The sequence below is a fragment of the Trachurus trachurus genome (assembly GCF_905171665.1).
Source record: "Trachurus trachurus genome assembly, chromosome: 5".
Classification (NCBI taxonomy): domain Eukaryota; kingdom Metazoa; phylum Chordata; class Actinopteri; order Carangiformes; family Carangidae; genus Trachurus; species Trachurus trachurus.
The window spans coordinates 12,348,576-12,366,205 of record NC_139896.1 but is presented as its reverse complement, the minus strand read 5'-3'; the positions used below and the strand labels follow the sequence as shown (position 1 = coordinate 12,366,205).

General features: G+C 41.4%; 1 protein-coding gene across 1 annotated transcript; it reads left to right on the top strand.

The window, feature by feature from the left end:
- The first annotated feature begins 429 nt into the window (after positions 1 to 429).
- zmynd8 (zinc finger, MYND-type containing 8) lies at positions 430 to 16,848 on the top strand. The gene is made up of 20 exons (XM_083972221.1): positions 430 to 3,583; positions 7,672 to 7,733; positions 7,906 to 8,057; positions 9,675 to 9,896; positions 10,046 to 10,159; positions 10,882 to 10,974; positions 11,070 to 11,157; positions 11,384 to 11,439; positions 11,541 to 11,618; positions 11,738 to 11,853; positions 11,947 to 12,446; positions 12,535 to 12,669; positions 12,835 to 12,990; positions 13,187 to 13,720; positions 13,854 to 14,378; positions 15,026 to 15,222; positions 15,466 to 15,546; positions 15,996 to 16,074; positions 16,164 to 16,403; positions 16,591 to 16,848. Exons 1-20 carry the CDS (start codon positions 3,570 to 3,572, stop codon positions 16,764 to 16,766), a joined length of 3,618 nt encoding a protein of 1,205 aa, XP_083828347.1. The 5' UTR covers positions 430 to 3,569; the 3' UTR covers positions 16,767 to 16,848.
- The last annotated feature ends 782 nt before the right edge of the window (positions 16,849 to 17,630 follow it).

Below are 17,630 nucleotides of genomic sequence, written 5' to 3'. Positions count from 1 at the left end.
ACAGAGAACACTTTTCTGAGATTTTATTTTCAAACAGCTTTATACAATTGCATGAGTGACAGGTTAACAAAAGGTGTACAATCCATGATATTGTGTCAAATATTTACAAATTTAAGGTTAAGTGAAGACATAGGCCTACCGATTAACCATCAGTAGTGTTTATTATTATTATTATGGATATTATTAATAATATTAATGTTATTATTAATAATAATAAAAAGCAGTTTTACATGTGAAAAATACTGATAGCCTATAATATTTCTGACTCTAAAACTCTAAAACACAATGAAAAGACACAAGGTTACTCCTATAGTTGTAACTGCATTGTGATTCAGCATATTATCCTTATAATCTATAATATGACATTGTAAAATAGAAACCATAGACATTTCCCTTTTAAAATACCCTGGATGACATAACCTACACTAACACACAACAACAATGTGTAGGCTACATCAGTAAAAGTAGCAGTTACATAAAGCCTATGGTTGATCAAAAACAGTGTAGACCAAAGCCTCAAGCCACGGGTATAAACAGAAACTTTGCACAGCTTGGCTTTTCAATGAACAAATAGTGATAAAGCACCACAGCACTGAGGGGGAAAAAAACAAAAAACAAACCAAAAGCAAGGAAGAAGAGCTAAACAAAAACACATTTACCACTTTGACTGACTGCATGGGCCAGGAGGCTTTTCAAGCAGCTGGCTTGAACAGTGAAAGTCTGACTCGGGCGCCATCTTGGGGAGGTCGCGGGTCGTTACCAGTCGGCGGCCACTGGCAAAGGGGTCACCGTCGCTGCCTGGACACCAAACGGTACAGTGGAGATTGACAAATGTAACACGATATGATTTGGGAAAAATTAGGTCATTTTCATACGTTGTGTCGACAGAGTATTAATGTTATATCGTTAATTCAAGTCAGAAATGAAGCATATGTGTTTTACGACATCGTTATCTTAAGTTATCACTGCCGGGCTAGCTCTTAATTACCTTTAACTTGACTCATTAGCTAGTTAATGTTAACCATAAGCGTATTATGCAAAGGTTAATTGGTGAGCATTGTGAACATGGCATCGTGCAGGAAACTCCAAATTAAACAAAATCCATTGAGCTAAAAAAAATAAATAAATTAGGAAACGTAAGTTAACGTTGCTCCCAGTTTATTTATTCTCAGTAATTTAACCACACGCATTTTAATTGTGCATGTATTTTCATCTAAAGTTACGCTAGCAGTGGAGCTAGATTAGCTAAACCACATAAGGCTAGTAGCTAGCTTCATTATTATTATTATCTGCTCACATTAAGTCGTTATTGACCCACACAAACGACAGCCCACGGAGCTCCTACTTTAAATTTTATTGCTTTAATATCACTTAGCGTCATGGCACCATCTTTATTGAGCTGCCATGTTTCTGTGGGGCCTACAATGTGCGCAAGGATTTACAATGTCTAACCCTAGCAGAGATGTCCAAACAAGGCTGCATAACCAAGGAGAAGTTCACTTTTTGTCTGCTGGTTTGTGAAACAAGGCCTTCTTTTAAGACAAGCTTAGTTTTAAGACATGTTTTCTGGTTGATATCCAATTTTATAGCACAGGCTTACCAATTTGTCAAAAATGTTGCTTATGCACTTCATCACCTGCTCTAAGGCCCTCAGAAGTTTTTTTTGCCCCTGGGGATCAAAGCAAAATTAGCCATTATCACCAAAAAGTTTCAATTGAATATTTTACCATCAGAGAACCTATTGTAGATCAGCCTAACGCAAACTATGAATATACAACAGAAGAATTTATTTCTGTCTGTTAAGTAAATCGAGCCCAAGTCCAGTTCACAAACCTTTACTATACAGGCTGCGGGGACAATAGATACCAAAAGATAACAATAGCTGTTATCTATGCAATATGCTCATGTGTTCAATATTGCACAGATGGACAAAAACTAGTCAGTTGAAGGCTGCAAAAATGTAGCCTGGTGCGAATAATGTGGACTCTGCTGAGGCAGCAGATGGTAGGGTCAGGGTTTGGCGTCAACATCAATCCCTGGACCCAACCTGCCTTATGCCAACACTTCAGAGTTGTGGTGGCGCTGGTCGTATAGTGGAGGGGGACTGTTTTCTTGGTACACTTTTGGTCCTTTAATGCCAATAAATCATTGTTTGAATGTCACAGACTCCTTGAGTACTGTTGATGACCATGTGCATCACATTACGGCCACGATTTACCATCTAATAATGGCCACATCCAGCATAATAAAGCACTGTGCTACAAAGCAACCGTCCTCTCAAAACAGTTTTATGATTGTGAAAATGAGATCATTGGATGTCAGTGGTGTCCTCAATCACCAGATCTGAATCCATTATAACAACTTTCTATTGTGGCAGAACATGATTGAGAGGCATGACTGTGCAGCGGACAGATATGCAGAAATTAAGTGATGCAATCATGGCACAATGAGAGTCTCAAAGGAAAATGTCCAACATGTTGTGGCGTCCATGCCACCAAGAAAATAGACTGTTTTGAGAACAAACGCAGACCCTACCCAGTATCGTTATGGTGTTCCCAATAAAGTACTCTGAGTGTGTTTGAAGTGTGTGACAAAAGCCACAGATTGTTGACATTTATGAGAAAAAAACAATGTGTCAGCTAACTTTTAAGGGAAAATAATAAGTAGATATGGCGAAAAATTGGGAAATATCAAAAGAAATGCATAAAGAAAAAACAAAGCTGCAAAATTAATGCAGAAATGTACTTACAAAGTAATGTGAGGTTCAGTACATTTTCATGCAAACTATGAAGTCTTGTAAAGATGTTGTTAAATCTCACTCCATGGTGGAGCAATACAACAACAGAAGCCATTGTTTCTTTAACAGTATACTCTTGGCCTATCTGGAATCACATTGTAAACATGTGATCAAACCAGTTCAAAGGCCAGAGTCGGGCAAATCACTTGACTATGGTTTAGTTTGCTGCTTTTTAAAAAAAAAACACTGTCATCAAACCTTTAGAGGGCAAAGAAACAGTGCATTTAATTCAGTGACTATTTACTCAGTCAGACTGTTCCTTTTATTTGTATAGCAGTTTAAAAAAATCTTTCCCATGATGATTAGTTTAACTTGAGGGTGGGAACTAGTGAGACAAATTCCTCCATAAGCATACGGCCTCAGGTCTGAGCTTTATGTTCACATCTGCTGGCTACTCCTCATAGTTACACCACAGCCTGTTTCTATAATAGCACGATTATGAAACAAAAAGCTGTATACCGGCCTCTTCGTAGCCGATATGTGTACAGTCAGCGCCTGATTATTTTGATCTGGGCCTAGCTCCTCTTGCTCTGAGTACTGCGTTTCAGCTTGTCTGTGCTGAACAAAAGACAAGCAGCCAGGAAATGCACTGGCCAATCAGCAGCTGCCTTACATTTTGTCTGCACGCGTGGCCACTCTCAGTGTGCCTTCTATCAGAGCAGTGAGTTGGACAGCTTGGAGAGCCGTGGCTATGCTCTGAGCAGGGTGAGGGCTGACAGGGCTGTCCTCCATGTTTTAATAAGCATTGACATATCACACAGAGTTTTTAGCCATGCATCCACAGAGGTAAGCCCTATTTTGATTCTTTCACATATTCTGCTCTGTTGATAAGGCACCAGCCACTGTCTGTGATCCGTGCCTGAGTACTAATACATGTTTGTCTGACAGACTGGGGGAGGGGGAAGAGTATTTGTCACCCCAGAGCATAGAAGTGCAGTCTGAAAAGAGAGCATAGCATGGTACAGTTCAACAGACTGCCTCTGCAAAGTGGGTGGCTGTCTAGACACGTACAATAGCGGGCCACAGGTCAAGTGTAAGGTCACCGTATAGTCACTGAATGCTGACTGAGAAAACATGCTTTGTTTTGTCAAGATTAAAAGAGGACTGAGGTTTTGGAGCTTCCCCTTGGCCTGTGCTGTCAAGATGGCAGGCCTGGTGAGAGATCCAGGCGGGATGGGAGAGACAGGGAGCAGTGCAGAGGGGAGTCCCCAGAGGAATTAACAGATGGTAAACTGACAGCACAGCAAGTTTAATTTAGGCCTCAAACTGGCATGGGAGAGCAAGGCAGCAGGGCATAGATGTTAATTGTTTGCCAGACTAACATGGTGATGAGGGACACTGTAAACTGTCTAGTTGCATAATTTTGTTTCACCTCACCCAAATCTTGTTCCCCTCACCAAAAAAATGCCCCCTTCTTAGGTGGGTGGGAAAAAAAACATCCTTTTTTACACCCCTAATCCAGTAAGCTGCTCGACAGTTTTCTAAAATGCCAATTATCTACAGACCAAGTATGCCGTAGCAGCTTATTTATCACAGGGTTGGAGGAATTGCCTGAACCTAATGGTGTGCACTGCCTCCCAGTGTTGTTCTCTGCTGCCGAGTGTCAGCCATTTTAGAGAGCTTCCCCTTTCTGTCCCTCTGCTCCAAGCACACTGGGTATTTGTATGTAAGAGAGAAGGAAAGAAGAAGGGAAGGACTTCCTCTGAAAAGGCTCTGCATAGAAACCTCATTTCATCAGAGAGGCTTGAGAACCTGTTTGAAGTCGACAAGGTTTGATTTAATTCTGTTTATATATAGTGATGTTGGTGTTGGTTTTCTGTTTGCATGAATCAGATTAAAATCATTATTTGTTCTGACTGTATTTGTTTCTGACAGACTTTCATTATTGTTATTTTATTCTTGAACATTTGATATATTGTAGATGGAATATGTGAGATTTGTTTTGTCAGTATTAGTGGATGATATCTGACAATGGCTTTGAATTAAATATATCAATGGGAACTATGGCCTGGGTATAATGGTGCACATAATGTTGCTTGACCAGGGTTCAGGAACTGCCTGCAGTCACTGAGACAGCAAATCCCCCCTCACTGTTTTGTGAATGGTGCTTGGTAATGCGTTTAATCCCCTCATTCCACTATGGTGTAGGCACACTTAAATCTGCATTACACCGACACACACAGCCTGTTTAGTTGGTGTCTTGTCTTTAGTATACCCACCAGCTGACCTTGGACTTGCCTTGATTATGCAGTTGGTGAGATTTGTTTCTGTTTTGAAGGATGGGTGGTACTGTATGTGTTTGAATCGTGTATCTGTGCTGTATTGATTAAATTAAATGGCTGTAGTTGGTCATACAGAAAGATGGAAAGTCGTCTTCATTTGCTTTGTGATTTATTCACATTTTTTTTCCTAGCTCACAGTTGCTCACACTCAAATCTCTGGGCAGATATTGATTATCAGGCAGTACATGCTGAAAACAGAATTGGACAGAGAGGAAGAGGATTATGCCTTCCACACTGTTTGGGAGGCCTGTGACATTTCCAGCCTTGCCTGTCTTTGTGTCCACTATTAGGGCCCATGCTGCATATCAACATGCTGGCGTACATAATAAGCTGCATGTGGTCCTTTACAGCAGATTTGACTGATGCTGTGTGTACGTGTTGTGTGTGTGCGTGCGTGCGGTGCACACAGTGGTCAGAGAGAGAGAGAGAGAAAGAGAGAGACAGAGAGAGAGAGAGAGAGTCTTCAAAATGGACGCCATACACATAGACTGGCTGAGAGCACAGTGAGGGAGGGAATCTGATCCTCTCCCTGTCTCGCCCGTAGAGCTACGTTTTACATGTCTGATAAAAGGCACACAGCTGGTATGTTTCTGTATGGGGTTTTTTACCAGAGTGAAAGACTTGGTTTTCAGTGGGTTTTTTAGCAACAGCGAGGAGCAGTCCTCTCTGCATTGCAGCACTGTGGCTGAGGAGAGCGGGGAGAAGAGAGCCTGTGTGGCACACTGAGGCTGAGCACCCAATCAGGCAGCTCCGTGTGGTGTTGGAGCCAATCGGCGGTCTGCAGCCGAGGTTAAAGATTGACAATTGCAGGAGAGAGCAGCAGGGAGAGAAGGCCTTCTGGGAAACCTGGACCCATCTTTTCCCTCATCCCCCAACGCCCTCAATAATTGAAAAAGATTAAAGAATAGGCTGAAGAGTCTGTATGTGAGTAAGGAAAAAGGTATGCTGTTGATTTACCTACATTGAAGCATGAATGTACTGGAAATGGTGGGTGTGGGAAGGGATGTTTTAGCAGGTTACAATAGACTGTATTGTGTGCTCTGTGCTCTTTGATTTTTAAAAAATGTTTGTGTCAGGATGAGCAGGATTGATTTTCCTTCTCGTCCCCTGGTCCACGTCTTTCTCTGTGCCTCTTGTTGCTGTATTTCCTGGCAAGGACAAGACAGGATGTTGCTGGGGTAGATTGTCTGAGGCTGTCCAGACAGGTTAGATGAGGAGGCCAGTAAAGCCATTTCACTGCACTCCTGCCTGTGTCTGCAGATTTGCTGTGTTTCTGCCTGTCATTTCATCCTTATTTACTGGCGGAGGAGGGGAGGGGAGGAGGGGGTGTGTGGGATTTGATGAGCAAAAATAATTGAAATGAAAGCAGCACATTTGTTTTCAGTGTATGACTGTTGTACCACACAGTACTTTAAAAATGATGCTTTGCTCAGGAGTGAGTGAAATGAAAATTGTCATAATTGAAGCCATCTGAACATTGAGGCCGGTGCATCTGCTGTGGCGTCAGGGAAAATGGCAACAATAACAGGATCGACAACAGGGCGCCTGCAAACCAAGGTGAATCATGTAGAAGTGATACTGAGGAAAACCTGTTGGGCAGATTATGAATAAAAGGTGGTAAACACAGCACACAGTGGCTCTCATTCAAGGGAACATTTTCCTCCACAGAACTGGGGCTATGATTATGCAATCCATTTTGATTTACTGTCTCTTAGTATGTGACTTACTCAATCACAATCATTTGAATGTTGTAAAAATAGCAGGACAGTCTTAGTTGTCATGTTGGACGTTCAGACTCTGTAGATTGTGTCAGTGTTTTTATGTTTACTATTTATAGACCTGTGGCCGGTGGAGACAGGAGCCTGCTCTTTATAATCTGAGAATGGCTGCGCATTGAGCTGCTATTGCTCTAGTATTGGTTAACTATTGAGGTTGCGATATTTTTAACAGATGGAATATGCGTATGTGTTGCCTTGATTGTTGATGTGGTTTTCTATGATGTAATTGTTGTATTATGAGTATTTTCAGCCATGATTGTTTTCATGCCGTCTTGTCCTACATTCTCTGCTCTTTTTATATAATTTGTTTGTTGTGAATTGCAACAACAAAAGAGCTTTTGTCAGCTGCAGCGATGTAATCACACTTTAAAAGGCATTTATCAGCACTCCAGGAAATTGTGTTTTAAAGACATTAATATAAACTTTTACAGAAGAGTTATGATGCATCTGTTCCCAGCTGGGTGTCCCATATTTAACCACAATTATATTAGTGTCGAGAGAGTGCCTGTTGGCAAAACTGGCCTTTCTTGTCTAAAACAACTTGGGGAATGTATTAAGGCGTAAATGAGACTAACAACTTGGGGAATGTATTAAGGAGTAGATGAGACTGTCTAGCAGAGATGTATTACAGTCTTAACACTGATCATAATGCGCAGCGTTTCAAGGGTGTTTTCATACCTCTACACTTTCAGTGGAACAATATCAAATAACTTGTTTTTACCTAATAATAGACCTTCACTAATATATATTGGACATCTTCTGCTATAGGTTATATTTAAACCAAACCATTGATAAATGATCTTTTCTGAATCAGTGTGGCAGAGGAAGAGGGAAAAGAGACGGCAGAAGGAATGGAGATCTCAACACGATCCAAAGGTAACATACCAGACAAGTTTGTTTTCAGATTGGTTGACAATCCTCTGTTTGGTTTGCAAAATGGTTTTATTCTGGTTTCCTGCTGTAAAGAGGCCATGAGTGATCTCTCTCTCTCTCTCTCTCTCTCTCTCTCTCTCTCTGGTTTGTGTAATCTCTGAGTTTTGTCTGGCAGTTTCAGACACGGCGTCAACAGAGCGCGTGGCCCCAAAACGAAAGATGCCGAGCCCGTCTCACTCGTCAAACGGTCACTCATCTGCTGAAACCTCCCCATGCCCAATGAAAAAGAAGAAGAAACCAGGTGCTATGAGCAGCAGCAAAGACCAGGTAACAATCAAAGCAAAACCCAACAATCAAGATTTAAACAAAAGGGTCACACCTGCTCCAATCCCAAAAAACAGGATTATAGCTGCGATCACTCTGAGCTGATTGGTATTCATTGTTAGACCTTGTAAAACTTTTTTCAATTTTTCATCATCAAGCAGTTGAGCTCATTAATGAAAGATGTATAAACCAATATAGAGTTCAAAACAAGGCCATGAAATTGTCAGATGATCAGTAGACTCAATACAAAGAACATGTTTCCCCTCTTTGCCAACAAGGTAGATCAGTTTGCAATGTGCACTAATATAATCTCCAACTTGGGATACAGCATTTGCATAAGTATTTGTCTGTTCCAGTATCAGGATGACTGATACTATTGATAACACAATCATAATAATCACCTTCTGCGGTGCTGAGTAAGTGGTTGGTTACGATCAGTAAATCGTATTCTGTCAAAGGCCTGTATTCATTCATGGTAGGTTCACTGAGCAGGAACACCAGCTGTTGGTGACTGAGCAACTTCACTGTAGCTGACGTTCCTCCAATACATTTTTTTTTTTACATTTAAATTGTCAAAGGGGAGATGTGTGTACTCTATATCCTTCTTAAATTACCCCTTCTGCCCTTGACTTTCAACCAGTACTTTACTGCTTGCTCATGGGATGGAGCAGAGTGATATTATATTATATTATTTCTACATCAGTAGCACCATCTGTTCTTTTGTGATACCGATGCAGTGGTGTTTATCCCCTGTTCCAGAAATTTTTGCTCTGAACTTTTCTCTTTGGTACTTCTATATCTGAAACTCTTTGAATCATACTGTTAATTGCATCTCTTTGTTATGAATTTGAATCATCACCCCATCAGGTCCTATGTATTTTAACAGTATCACAATATACCATAGGTTATCTTGGGGTTCCAGCCTCTAGTCTGCTCTATTAGATCTAATTGTTGAGGTTTTTGAGGCACTGTATGCTGTGAATTGTAAAACACTGTTTGACACTTTTAGGTAATATTGTTTGACTGCTGATAACAGAAGTTGATTGATTCAGATTATCACTCACCAATGGCAAATGTTTTTTTTGTTTTAGCTATTTTAGTAACATTCTCAGCAATCTAACACAATGACATAGTCATAACTTTTAACTTGTGTATTTTATGTCAGTGCCTTGTTGGCTTTGTGCTTAAAGCAGTTCACAAACGCACACCAGGTAAATGATTTCTGGTATCGTACACTCGGCACATTAGGTTGTCCTTTGTAAATGATGAGCTGCCTGAGCTTCTGTCAGTTTAATCAAAGCTGTTCACATCGTTTACCCTCCTGCACATTGGAGATGGCTGTGTCCTCAATACAGACTGAAATCACAGGACTTCATCATATGACCTAGGATAAATAATATCCAAACTGTCTGTTCTTTCATCACAGAATCGAAAGCAATGTGATGCTGACTCTTAAAGCTCAATGGTTATACTATACCCATAACAGCAGTTAGCGTGTAACCCTTGACTCTTGACTTTAATGTACCTTTTGTTGATGTTGTGCATGTTTGCTTGGCTTTTCTAATCTCTGGCCTGATTTTGACCTTCCCCAACTTTGTGTTTCTTTTGCCTGCATTCCAGTCAGAACTAAGACATGGTCCCTTTTACTATGTGAAGCAGCCAGCACTCACCACAGACCCTGTTGATGTTGTACCGCAGGACGGCAGGAATGACTTCTACTGCTGGCTGTGCCACCGCGAGGGCCAGGTGCTCTGCTGTGAGCTCTGCCCCAGGGTGTACCACGCCAAGTGCCTCAAACTACCAGCCGAGCCCGAGGGCGACTGGTTCTGTCCGGAGTGTGAGGTACTCACCCAGGACTGTGCATAGTGTGTGGGTGTTGGAACGTACTGTATTTCAAAGCCTGCAGTCAAAACCTATTGTAATATTTGTGTAATTATGGGTTAACGGGATATAATCAACATGTTCAATTGTTTCCTCTCGATGTCTTTTAGAAAATAACAGTTGCCGAGTGCATAGAGACTCAGAGCAAAGCCATGATGATGCTAACTATAGACCAGCTGTCTTATCTACTAAAGTTTGCTCTTCAAAAGATGAAGCAACCAGGTGTAAGTATTCTGGGCCCTCTGTCTTTATAGGAAATTCATGCTACCAAGCTAATTATACAGTATTAGGGCTTTGTCACAAATGGGTTATTCTGCTTATTCTCATTTAAATTTCTGCCTTTTCTAATTGGAAAACCTTTATCTTTGAAAATTGGCATGTGATTGTTTCTGGGCAGCCTTGATTTTAAGATTGCTTTTGCAACCAAAAGACACTCCTTTTTTCTTATCATTGTATTCCCATCAGTCGTGCAAGATAATATCTGCACCCCGATGTTTAATCTGTCTACATACAGTATCTGTCCAGCATGATCTATTATCGATTTGCATGTGCAAATTGTGTCTAATAACAGAACTAACAATCACAGTCATTGTGCTATGATGGGCCTGTCATGGCTGGAAACCATGAAGGTAAACATGCTAGCTGGTGGTGAGGATACAGCTGCCCCTCTCACTCTCTTTCAGGATCATCCCCGCTTGTCATCTCGCTCCCCCCATGCAGCTTCCACGCAGAGAAAGACTTTTAATTGGGTAATCAATTACACCACTAACAAGACCCCGTCATGATTTTCTCCTCCACTGGTTTTCCTCCTTTTGTTTGAAGCGGCTTTTAGAGTTTTAAGTAGTAGCATAGTGGTAGCATGTTGATGTGCGGTAGAGGGGAAGGTTGTGAAGCTGGAGACTTTTGTTTGCCCTCACTCTTTTTTTCTTTGTACTCAATTTTATAGACTGAACCCTTCCAGAAACCTGTCTCTCTTGAACAACATCCAGATTATGCAGAGTACATTTTTCATGCTATGGACCTTTGCACACTTGAGAAGGTACAACAAATGCTTTTTTTTTTTTTTTGCAACGGTGAATGTGGAAGAATTGTACAATATGATAAATGAGCATCTTTTTTATCTTTGCATTGCAGAATATCAAAAAGAAAATGTATGGCTGCACAGAGGCCTTCTTGGCAGATGCAAAATGGATTTTGCACAACTGTATTATTTACAATGGAGGTATGTTGTATATTCTTGACAGTATATGAAAATAATATTATTAAGCGAAGTTATATAAATTACTACTAATAAGAATATTTTCAAATACTGGTATAGATGAGGATATGTCACATAAATTCTCAGATCATTATGATGCAATTCCACTGAAAGATAATTGGCAATAATGTTGAATTACAACTGTCTAGTCTATATTTGCAGAGTTTAACACAACACGCTCTTGTTTCAGGCAATCACAAACTGACAGCTACAGCTAAAGTGATAGTTAAAATCTGTGAACATGAGGTGAGTCTTATATCTAAGCCGAGCCCATACTGTATTTATAGTAGTAGAAATGTCTGCTGAAACGCATTTCAAACCTATATTTATTCTTTTTTTTTTTGCAGATGAATGAGATTGAAGTTTGTCCAGAGTGTTATCTATCTGCTTGCCAAAAGAGAGACAACTGGTTTTGTGAGCCTTGTGTAAGCTAGTAGAGTAACTTGAAGTTTCTGTTGATGATTCCGCCAGATTGTTTAGCCATTCAAACATAAATCACTGGAATACATACACTTAGTTCCAGTGTTTTACTGTATGTCTGCAGAGTAACCCACACCCCCTAGTGTGGGCCAAACTGAAAGGATTTCCATTCTGGCCTGCTAAAGCTCTGCGGGACAAAGATGGACAAGTAGACGCTCGCTTCTTTGGTCAACATGACAGGTATCAGCCCTTTGTGCCTCGTTTATTTGGAATCAGTCACACTTTTTTTTAAAGTTTTTTTTAAAGTAACAATTACGATGTGGTTTTCTTCAGGGCATGGGTTCCCTTAAACAATTGCTACCTCATGTCCAAAGAGATTCCATTCTCTGTAAAGAAGACCAAAAGCATCTTCAACAGTGCCATGCAAGAGATGGAAGTCTATGTGGAGAACATGAGGAAGAAGTTTGGGGTGTTTAACTATGCCCCCTTCAGGACACCCTACACTCCTGACAACAACTTCCAGATGCTGCTGGATCCCTCCAACCCCTCGTCCACTCCAGTCAAATCGGAGAAACAGGAGAAGATCAAGCTGAGCTTTGATATGACGGCGTCACCCAAGATCCCTTTGGCCAGGACCATGTTGTCTGGGGCAGGGGTGGGAGGGGGCTCTGTTGGGCGACGCTTCCCTCTCAGCGACATGCCACGCTCCCCCATGAGCACCAACTCCTCTGCTCATACCGGCTCCGATGGGGAACAGGAGACAGCAGACAAAACGCAGACTAAAGCCTCAAACAGCCAGTACAGCACAGGAGAAGAGTCCATGGACTGTACAGGTATTCTACCAGACACAGTTCAATATAGCAACAAGCATGTGGTGTTAATGGGAGAAAAACTCATTTAAAAGTAAATGTTTCTGAACAGCCTCACCCGCCCATCCTCGGCCTGGTCCTGCAGGCAGTTCATTGGACAGTCCCAAACCATTCCACTCGCAGGCTCCTGGCCTCTCCAAGCAGGAGAAGACGCCACAGACAGGAAGCATTTTGAACCTGAATCTAGGTGAGACTTCCATCTTATGTACGTAACATGCCTAAAACATCCGTTCTCTGTAAGTTAATGCAATCTTAATAATAATGATCTATTATAATAATCAAAGAAATAAGATGCAGTATTTCTCTTGTGCACATGTTAGAGTTTGGATTTATGTACGTTGTGTTCTCTCAGACCGGAGCAAAGCAGAAATGGACCTAAAAGAGCTTAGTGAAACAGTCCAGCAGAAGCAAGGAGCCACGCCAGTCCTCACTTCTCCAAAAAGACAGATCAAGAGCCGCTTCCAGCTGAATCTGGACAAAACCATTGAGAGCTGCAAGGCACAGCTGGGTCAGTACAGAAGAAACTGGAAAATAGGAAGAGAAAATAGATCTTTTTGATTTATTTCTCTCCTAACTAAATACATTTTGGACACAATGTGTCAGTTTATGTGATGTGTTTCTTATCATATCATAATGAGACTACCTCCAGTTGTACAACATGTTGAATAAACATGTAGTATCCTCCCCTCTCCTCTGCTTTGCAGGTATCGATGAGATCTCTGTGGATGTTTATAAAGGTGTTGAGCATAGTGACTCAGAGGACTCTGATAAATCTGACTCAAGTGACAGTGAGTATGCCAGTGATGACGAGCAAAAGACCAAGGATAGTCAGGACGCAGCACCAAACAATGAAGCCCAGAAGGACCCTCCCAAGACTCAAGTCAAAGACCAAGCTTCACCAAGCCAAGATAAGGAAGGTAAAGCTGATACACTGATGGAATCTGAGACTGCAGCAGCCGACACTGCTTCAACAGCAACAGATGCTCCAACTAAAGAGAAAATGAGCTCTGATTCAGAAAAAGAGAGCCCAGAGAAGACCAAAGCACCCCCTGCATCACCTGCTGCCAGAGAGAAGTCTCAAGTGAAAGACGAAGCAAAGCAACCTGTGCCAGTGGAGGACTCTGACTCTGAGAGGGAGCTGGTTATTGACCTCGGGGAGGAACAGGGAGGCAAAGACAGGAGGAGGAGCAAGAAAGAAACCAACAATGTTAAAGAGTCACCTACTGGTAAAACTGAAGGTAAGAGTTGTAATTTTCTCTGCTCATCCCATGAGAAATAATCAAAAATATAAAGTCACTTTTCAGCATTTGTAATTTAAAAACTTTTAGTACAAATGGAACTGGTGAGTAATGAAGGCACTGTTTCCCTCAGGTAAAGCCCTGACCCCATCCACTGTCCCGTCTCAGAGCAGTGCAGCTCTGTCCACACCCTCCAGTGTTTCCACACAGTCCTCAATGGCCATTCCTGTCACCATGGTCTCCTTTACTACTCCCTCCCCTGCAACCATAAGCCTCGCAACTGTTTCCAGCGCTACGGCAACAGCCCCCTCTTCCTCCTCCTCCTCCTCCTCTCTGGCCTCCCCAACTCCAGCTTTGAAGAAACAGCGCCCTCTGCTGCCCAGAGAGACGGTGCCGGTGGTGCAGAGAGCCGTGGTGTGGAATCCCACCGCCAAGTTTCAGACTTCCTCTCAGAAGTGGCACATGCAGAAGGTGCAGCGGCAGCAACAGAACCAGCAGCCTGCGGCGACCACCCAGGCTCAGGCGTCGTCACCCAGACAGGGCCAGACTCAGGCACCGACCCAGACACAGGCTGGGAACGTCTCCACAGCAGTGTCCTCATCTTCAGCACAGCAGTCCTCACAAAGCACGCGCTATCAGACCAGACAGGCTGTCAAAGGTACATAACATGGTTTTACTTACAAGTGTCCCTTTACTTAGAGCGCGGGCCATATTGTGTACAGAATATATGTTGAATAAATCATTAGGTGCACGATTACCAGTTTGTACTCACAGTTACCCTTGTGCATGTGAAATACTTCATCAGTTGGTCTATTATGATGACTTAATGTTGTTGATTAATGGGTCAGTGACAAATAAGGGTTGGCAATTCAAAAATATCTTTAAAAAATGTTTTAAAAGCATCAGATTTAAATGTATATTTTCTATTCATACTGGTTTTATGTCATTTGAAATGACATCTGAACAAGTAAACAGTAAAATTGAATGTCCTGAAAATGTCAAATGGTGAAACCACAAAAAATGATAAATATTGAATATTTGAACTTCTGAAAACATTGAATTTAAATCGACTTTTTTTGCTGTATTTCTATATTTATGGACATATCCTAAAAACAGTGGTTTTCTTCTAAATAATGTGAAAAATGATGTCAAATTTGTCAAGAAACATAGTGTTGCATTGCAAAAGCGAATTACATTGATCTCACATTTGAGTCCAGATTTATTTTCCTGTATAAAATCAGATTTTGGATTTTGACGTTGGACTGCATCACCTCATTGACCCTAATACCATTATTTTATATCTAGCTGTTCAACAAAAAGACAATCCACTCAGCACATCCACATCCGCTGTCACCCTGGTATCCAGTAGTCCAGCATCTGCCGCCATGGTGGCAGCATCAAGCTTAGGCACAGCTGCTTCATCTTCTCCAGTGGCAACAGACCAGTATATCCCCACTGCTTCAGCGGATGTAGCTGCAGACATCGCCAAGTACACAAATAAAGTTAGTTTACATTTTCACTGGGTCACTTAATAATGATCTTTATTATGTTTTATAAGTACTTAAAGATCATTTTGTTTTTCTCATTAACTCTGACATGTATTCTAAAGTATTGTGTTGTGTTAGATTTGTTCCTTCAGATTATCTGCTTTCAAACTACACATTTTCAATGCCACACTGAATGAATTTAATTTATGAGTTAAATTAATCGTGTCTATTCATATGGTATGTCGGTCTCTTCCTCAGATAATGGATGCAATCAAAGGTACAATGACCGAAATCTACAACGACCTGTCTAAGAGCACTTCAGGAAATACAATAGCAGAGGTAGGAGTTCACTTTCAGTCTTTCAGACACCAGCCGCTTTTACACAACCTGTTCAAGGCTGCAGTGTTGCACGTTTAATTTGCCTCCCTGTTCTGTATAAAACACCAAATGAGTGCCTTTATGCTGGCAGAAGAGATAATCACAGAGCTGGATTGACATCTATGTAAGAGGGAAAGGGAGCATGGCAGGGCAGACGCCAGCCTGTCGCTTTACACATCCGCCCTCAGATCCAGAACAGTGGCTAGCGATCTAAAAATCACACTCTGAGGGAACATGATGCTGACTTTGTATGGTTTAGTAAAACAAGCAGAGGCATCATGACACAGGGGCTTGTCAATGGCAATATAAAAGTGTAAAAGGGCTACAGAGTACAATTCAGGGTCAAAGCAGTGGCTATGCATATGAAACCGTTCCTTACCCAGCATGCCATGTGTTTTTTTTCTGCACAGATAAGACGACTGAGAATCGAAATAGAAAAATTACAGTGGTTGCATCAACAAGAGCTGTCAGAGATGAAGCACAATCTTGGTGAGACTTGGGGAATGTGGAAAAATACTTGACATGAAGACCTCATGAGTTCTACTTAGGCTCATTCATGTTTGTGTATTTCAATTTAGAGCTGACAATGGCAGAGATGAGGCAAAGTCTGGAGCAGGAGAGAGAGAGGTTGGTGACGGAGGTGAAGAAGCAGATGGAGCTGGAGAAGCAACAAGCAGTTGATGAGACAAAGAAGAAACAGTGGTGCGCTAACTGCAGGAAAGAGGCCATATTCTACTGCTGCTGGAACACCAGCTACTGCGATTACCCCTGTCAGCAAGCCCACTGGCCAGAACACATGAAGTCCTGCACGCAGTCAGGTAACAGCATGTGTCATCTCCAACGTGCCATCAATGACATTTACACAAACAAGGAAAGTTCTTAACTCTGTCTGGATGTCTCCTTTCCTTAGCTTGCCTGCATTATCACCAGCTCTGTTACTGCTGACATTAATCTCTTACATTTTCATAGGTGTAATGCTCCTTTTCACTTTTGTTCTATTTGTAGCCACTGCCCCACAGCAAGAACCTGAGGCTGAGTCAACCGCAGACCTCCCAAACAAAGGGTTAGGTCAGACTAGCAGTGGCCCAAACTCTCTCAGAGACACGCCAGTCTCTGCACCACCAGAGAAAGACTGTGACGTGGAGAAGAGTGCTGACAGTGTTGCTGTCACTTTGTCATAACCCAGTTTACTTGAAAATGTAAATGTATATATTGTTTTTTCACTACAAGCATATGTGCATGTATATTGTTGTGTTCAAGCGGTTATTAAGGGAGCAATCCAAATTATGTTTATTTTTATATTTTTGTTCGCCTTTCAGGGCTCACATACTGCCCCCAGTTCACGTGGTCTTTGAAGCATTTTAAATGTAGAAATGAGACTGGCAGCAGATAGTTAGTAACCACTAGAGGGGGTAGTTTAAAAAATGTATACTGCATATACATGCACTTTGTTGCAGTCTATAAAGCTGTCAGTATAAAGAGCAGTATCTTTAAGAGCATGCTTGAGTGTCGCAAACATACACATAGTGTGAAGGACAACAGTTTAACAGTTTCAAACTGCAAAAATGTAAACCATGTTAATGGACCACCTCAGTTTTAGATTAGAGGACTGTTGACGGAAATGTCTGTAAATTACTTATTTTGTATTCTATGTTAATTTATTTGTTATTCTAATGTTGCCTGCTGTATACTGCAAAGAAAACAAATACAAACGTTTTAAATGAGCTGTTTCTATGGATATACTGTGGTGTATCAAAGCAAAACTGCAATCTATAGTTTAGGCTTAGCTGTCGGTTAAGTACTTTAATGAGTTCTGAAATTAAAACATCAGATGATACAGTCTTGAAAATGTGCTGGTCACACACAACACTTAACTTATAGTTTTCATAGATAAATATCTCCATGTGTTGGGTTGGTTTTTCCAAAGCCCATAGTTTGTAAGCTTGATGCTGACTTCTGATTTCTAACTAAAGTTAAACTGCAGCACATTGTAATATTTCTTGATGTCGGAAGTCCTGAAGAAGGGGGTTATTGGGGCAATAGGC

What these genes read in the sequence shown, in the direction of transcription:
- zmynd8 (XM_083972221.1), top strand. An exon ending in ACCTTTGCACACTTGAGAAG is followed by an intron (nt 10,975 to 11,069) that starts GTACAACAAATG and finishes TTTGCATTGCAG; the next exon opens with AATATCAAAAAGAAAATGTA. An exon ending in CATTTTGAACCTGAATCTAG is followed by an intron (nt 12,670 to 12,834) that starts GTGAGACTTCCA and finishes GTGTTCTCTCAG; the next exon opens with ACCGGAGCAAAGCAGAAATG.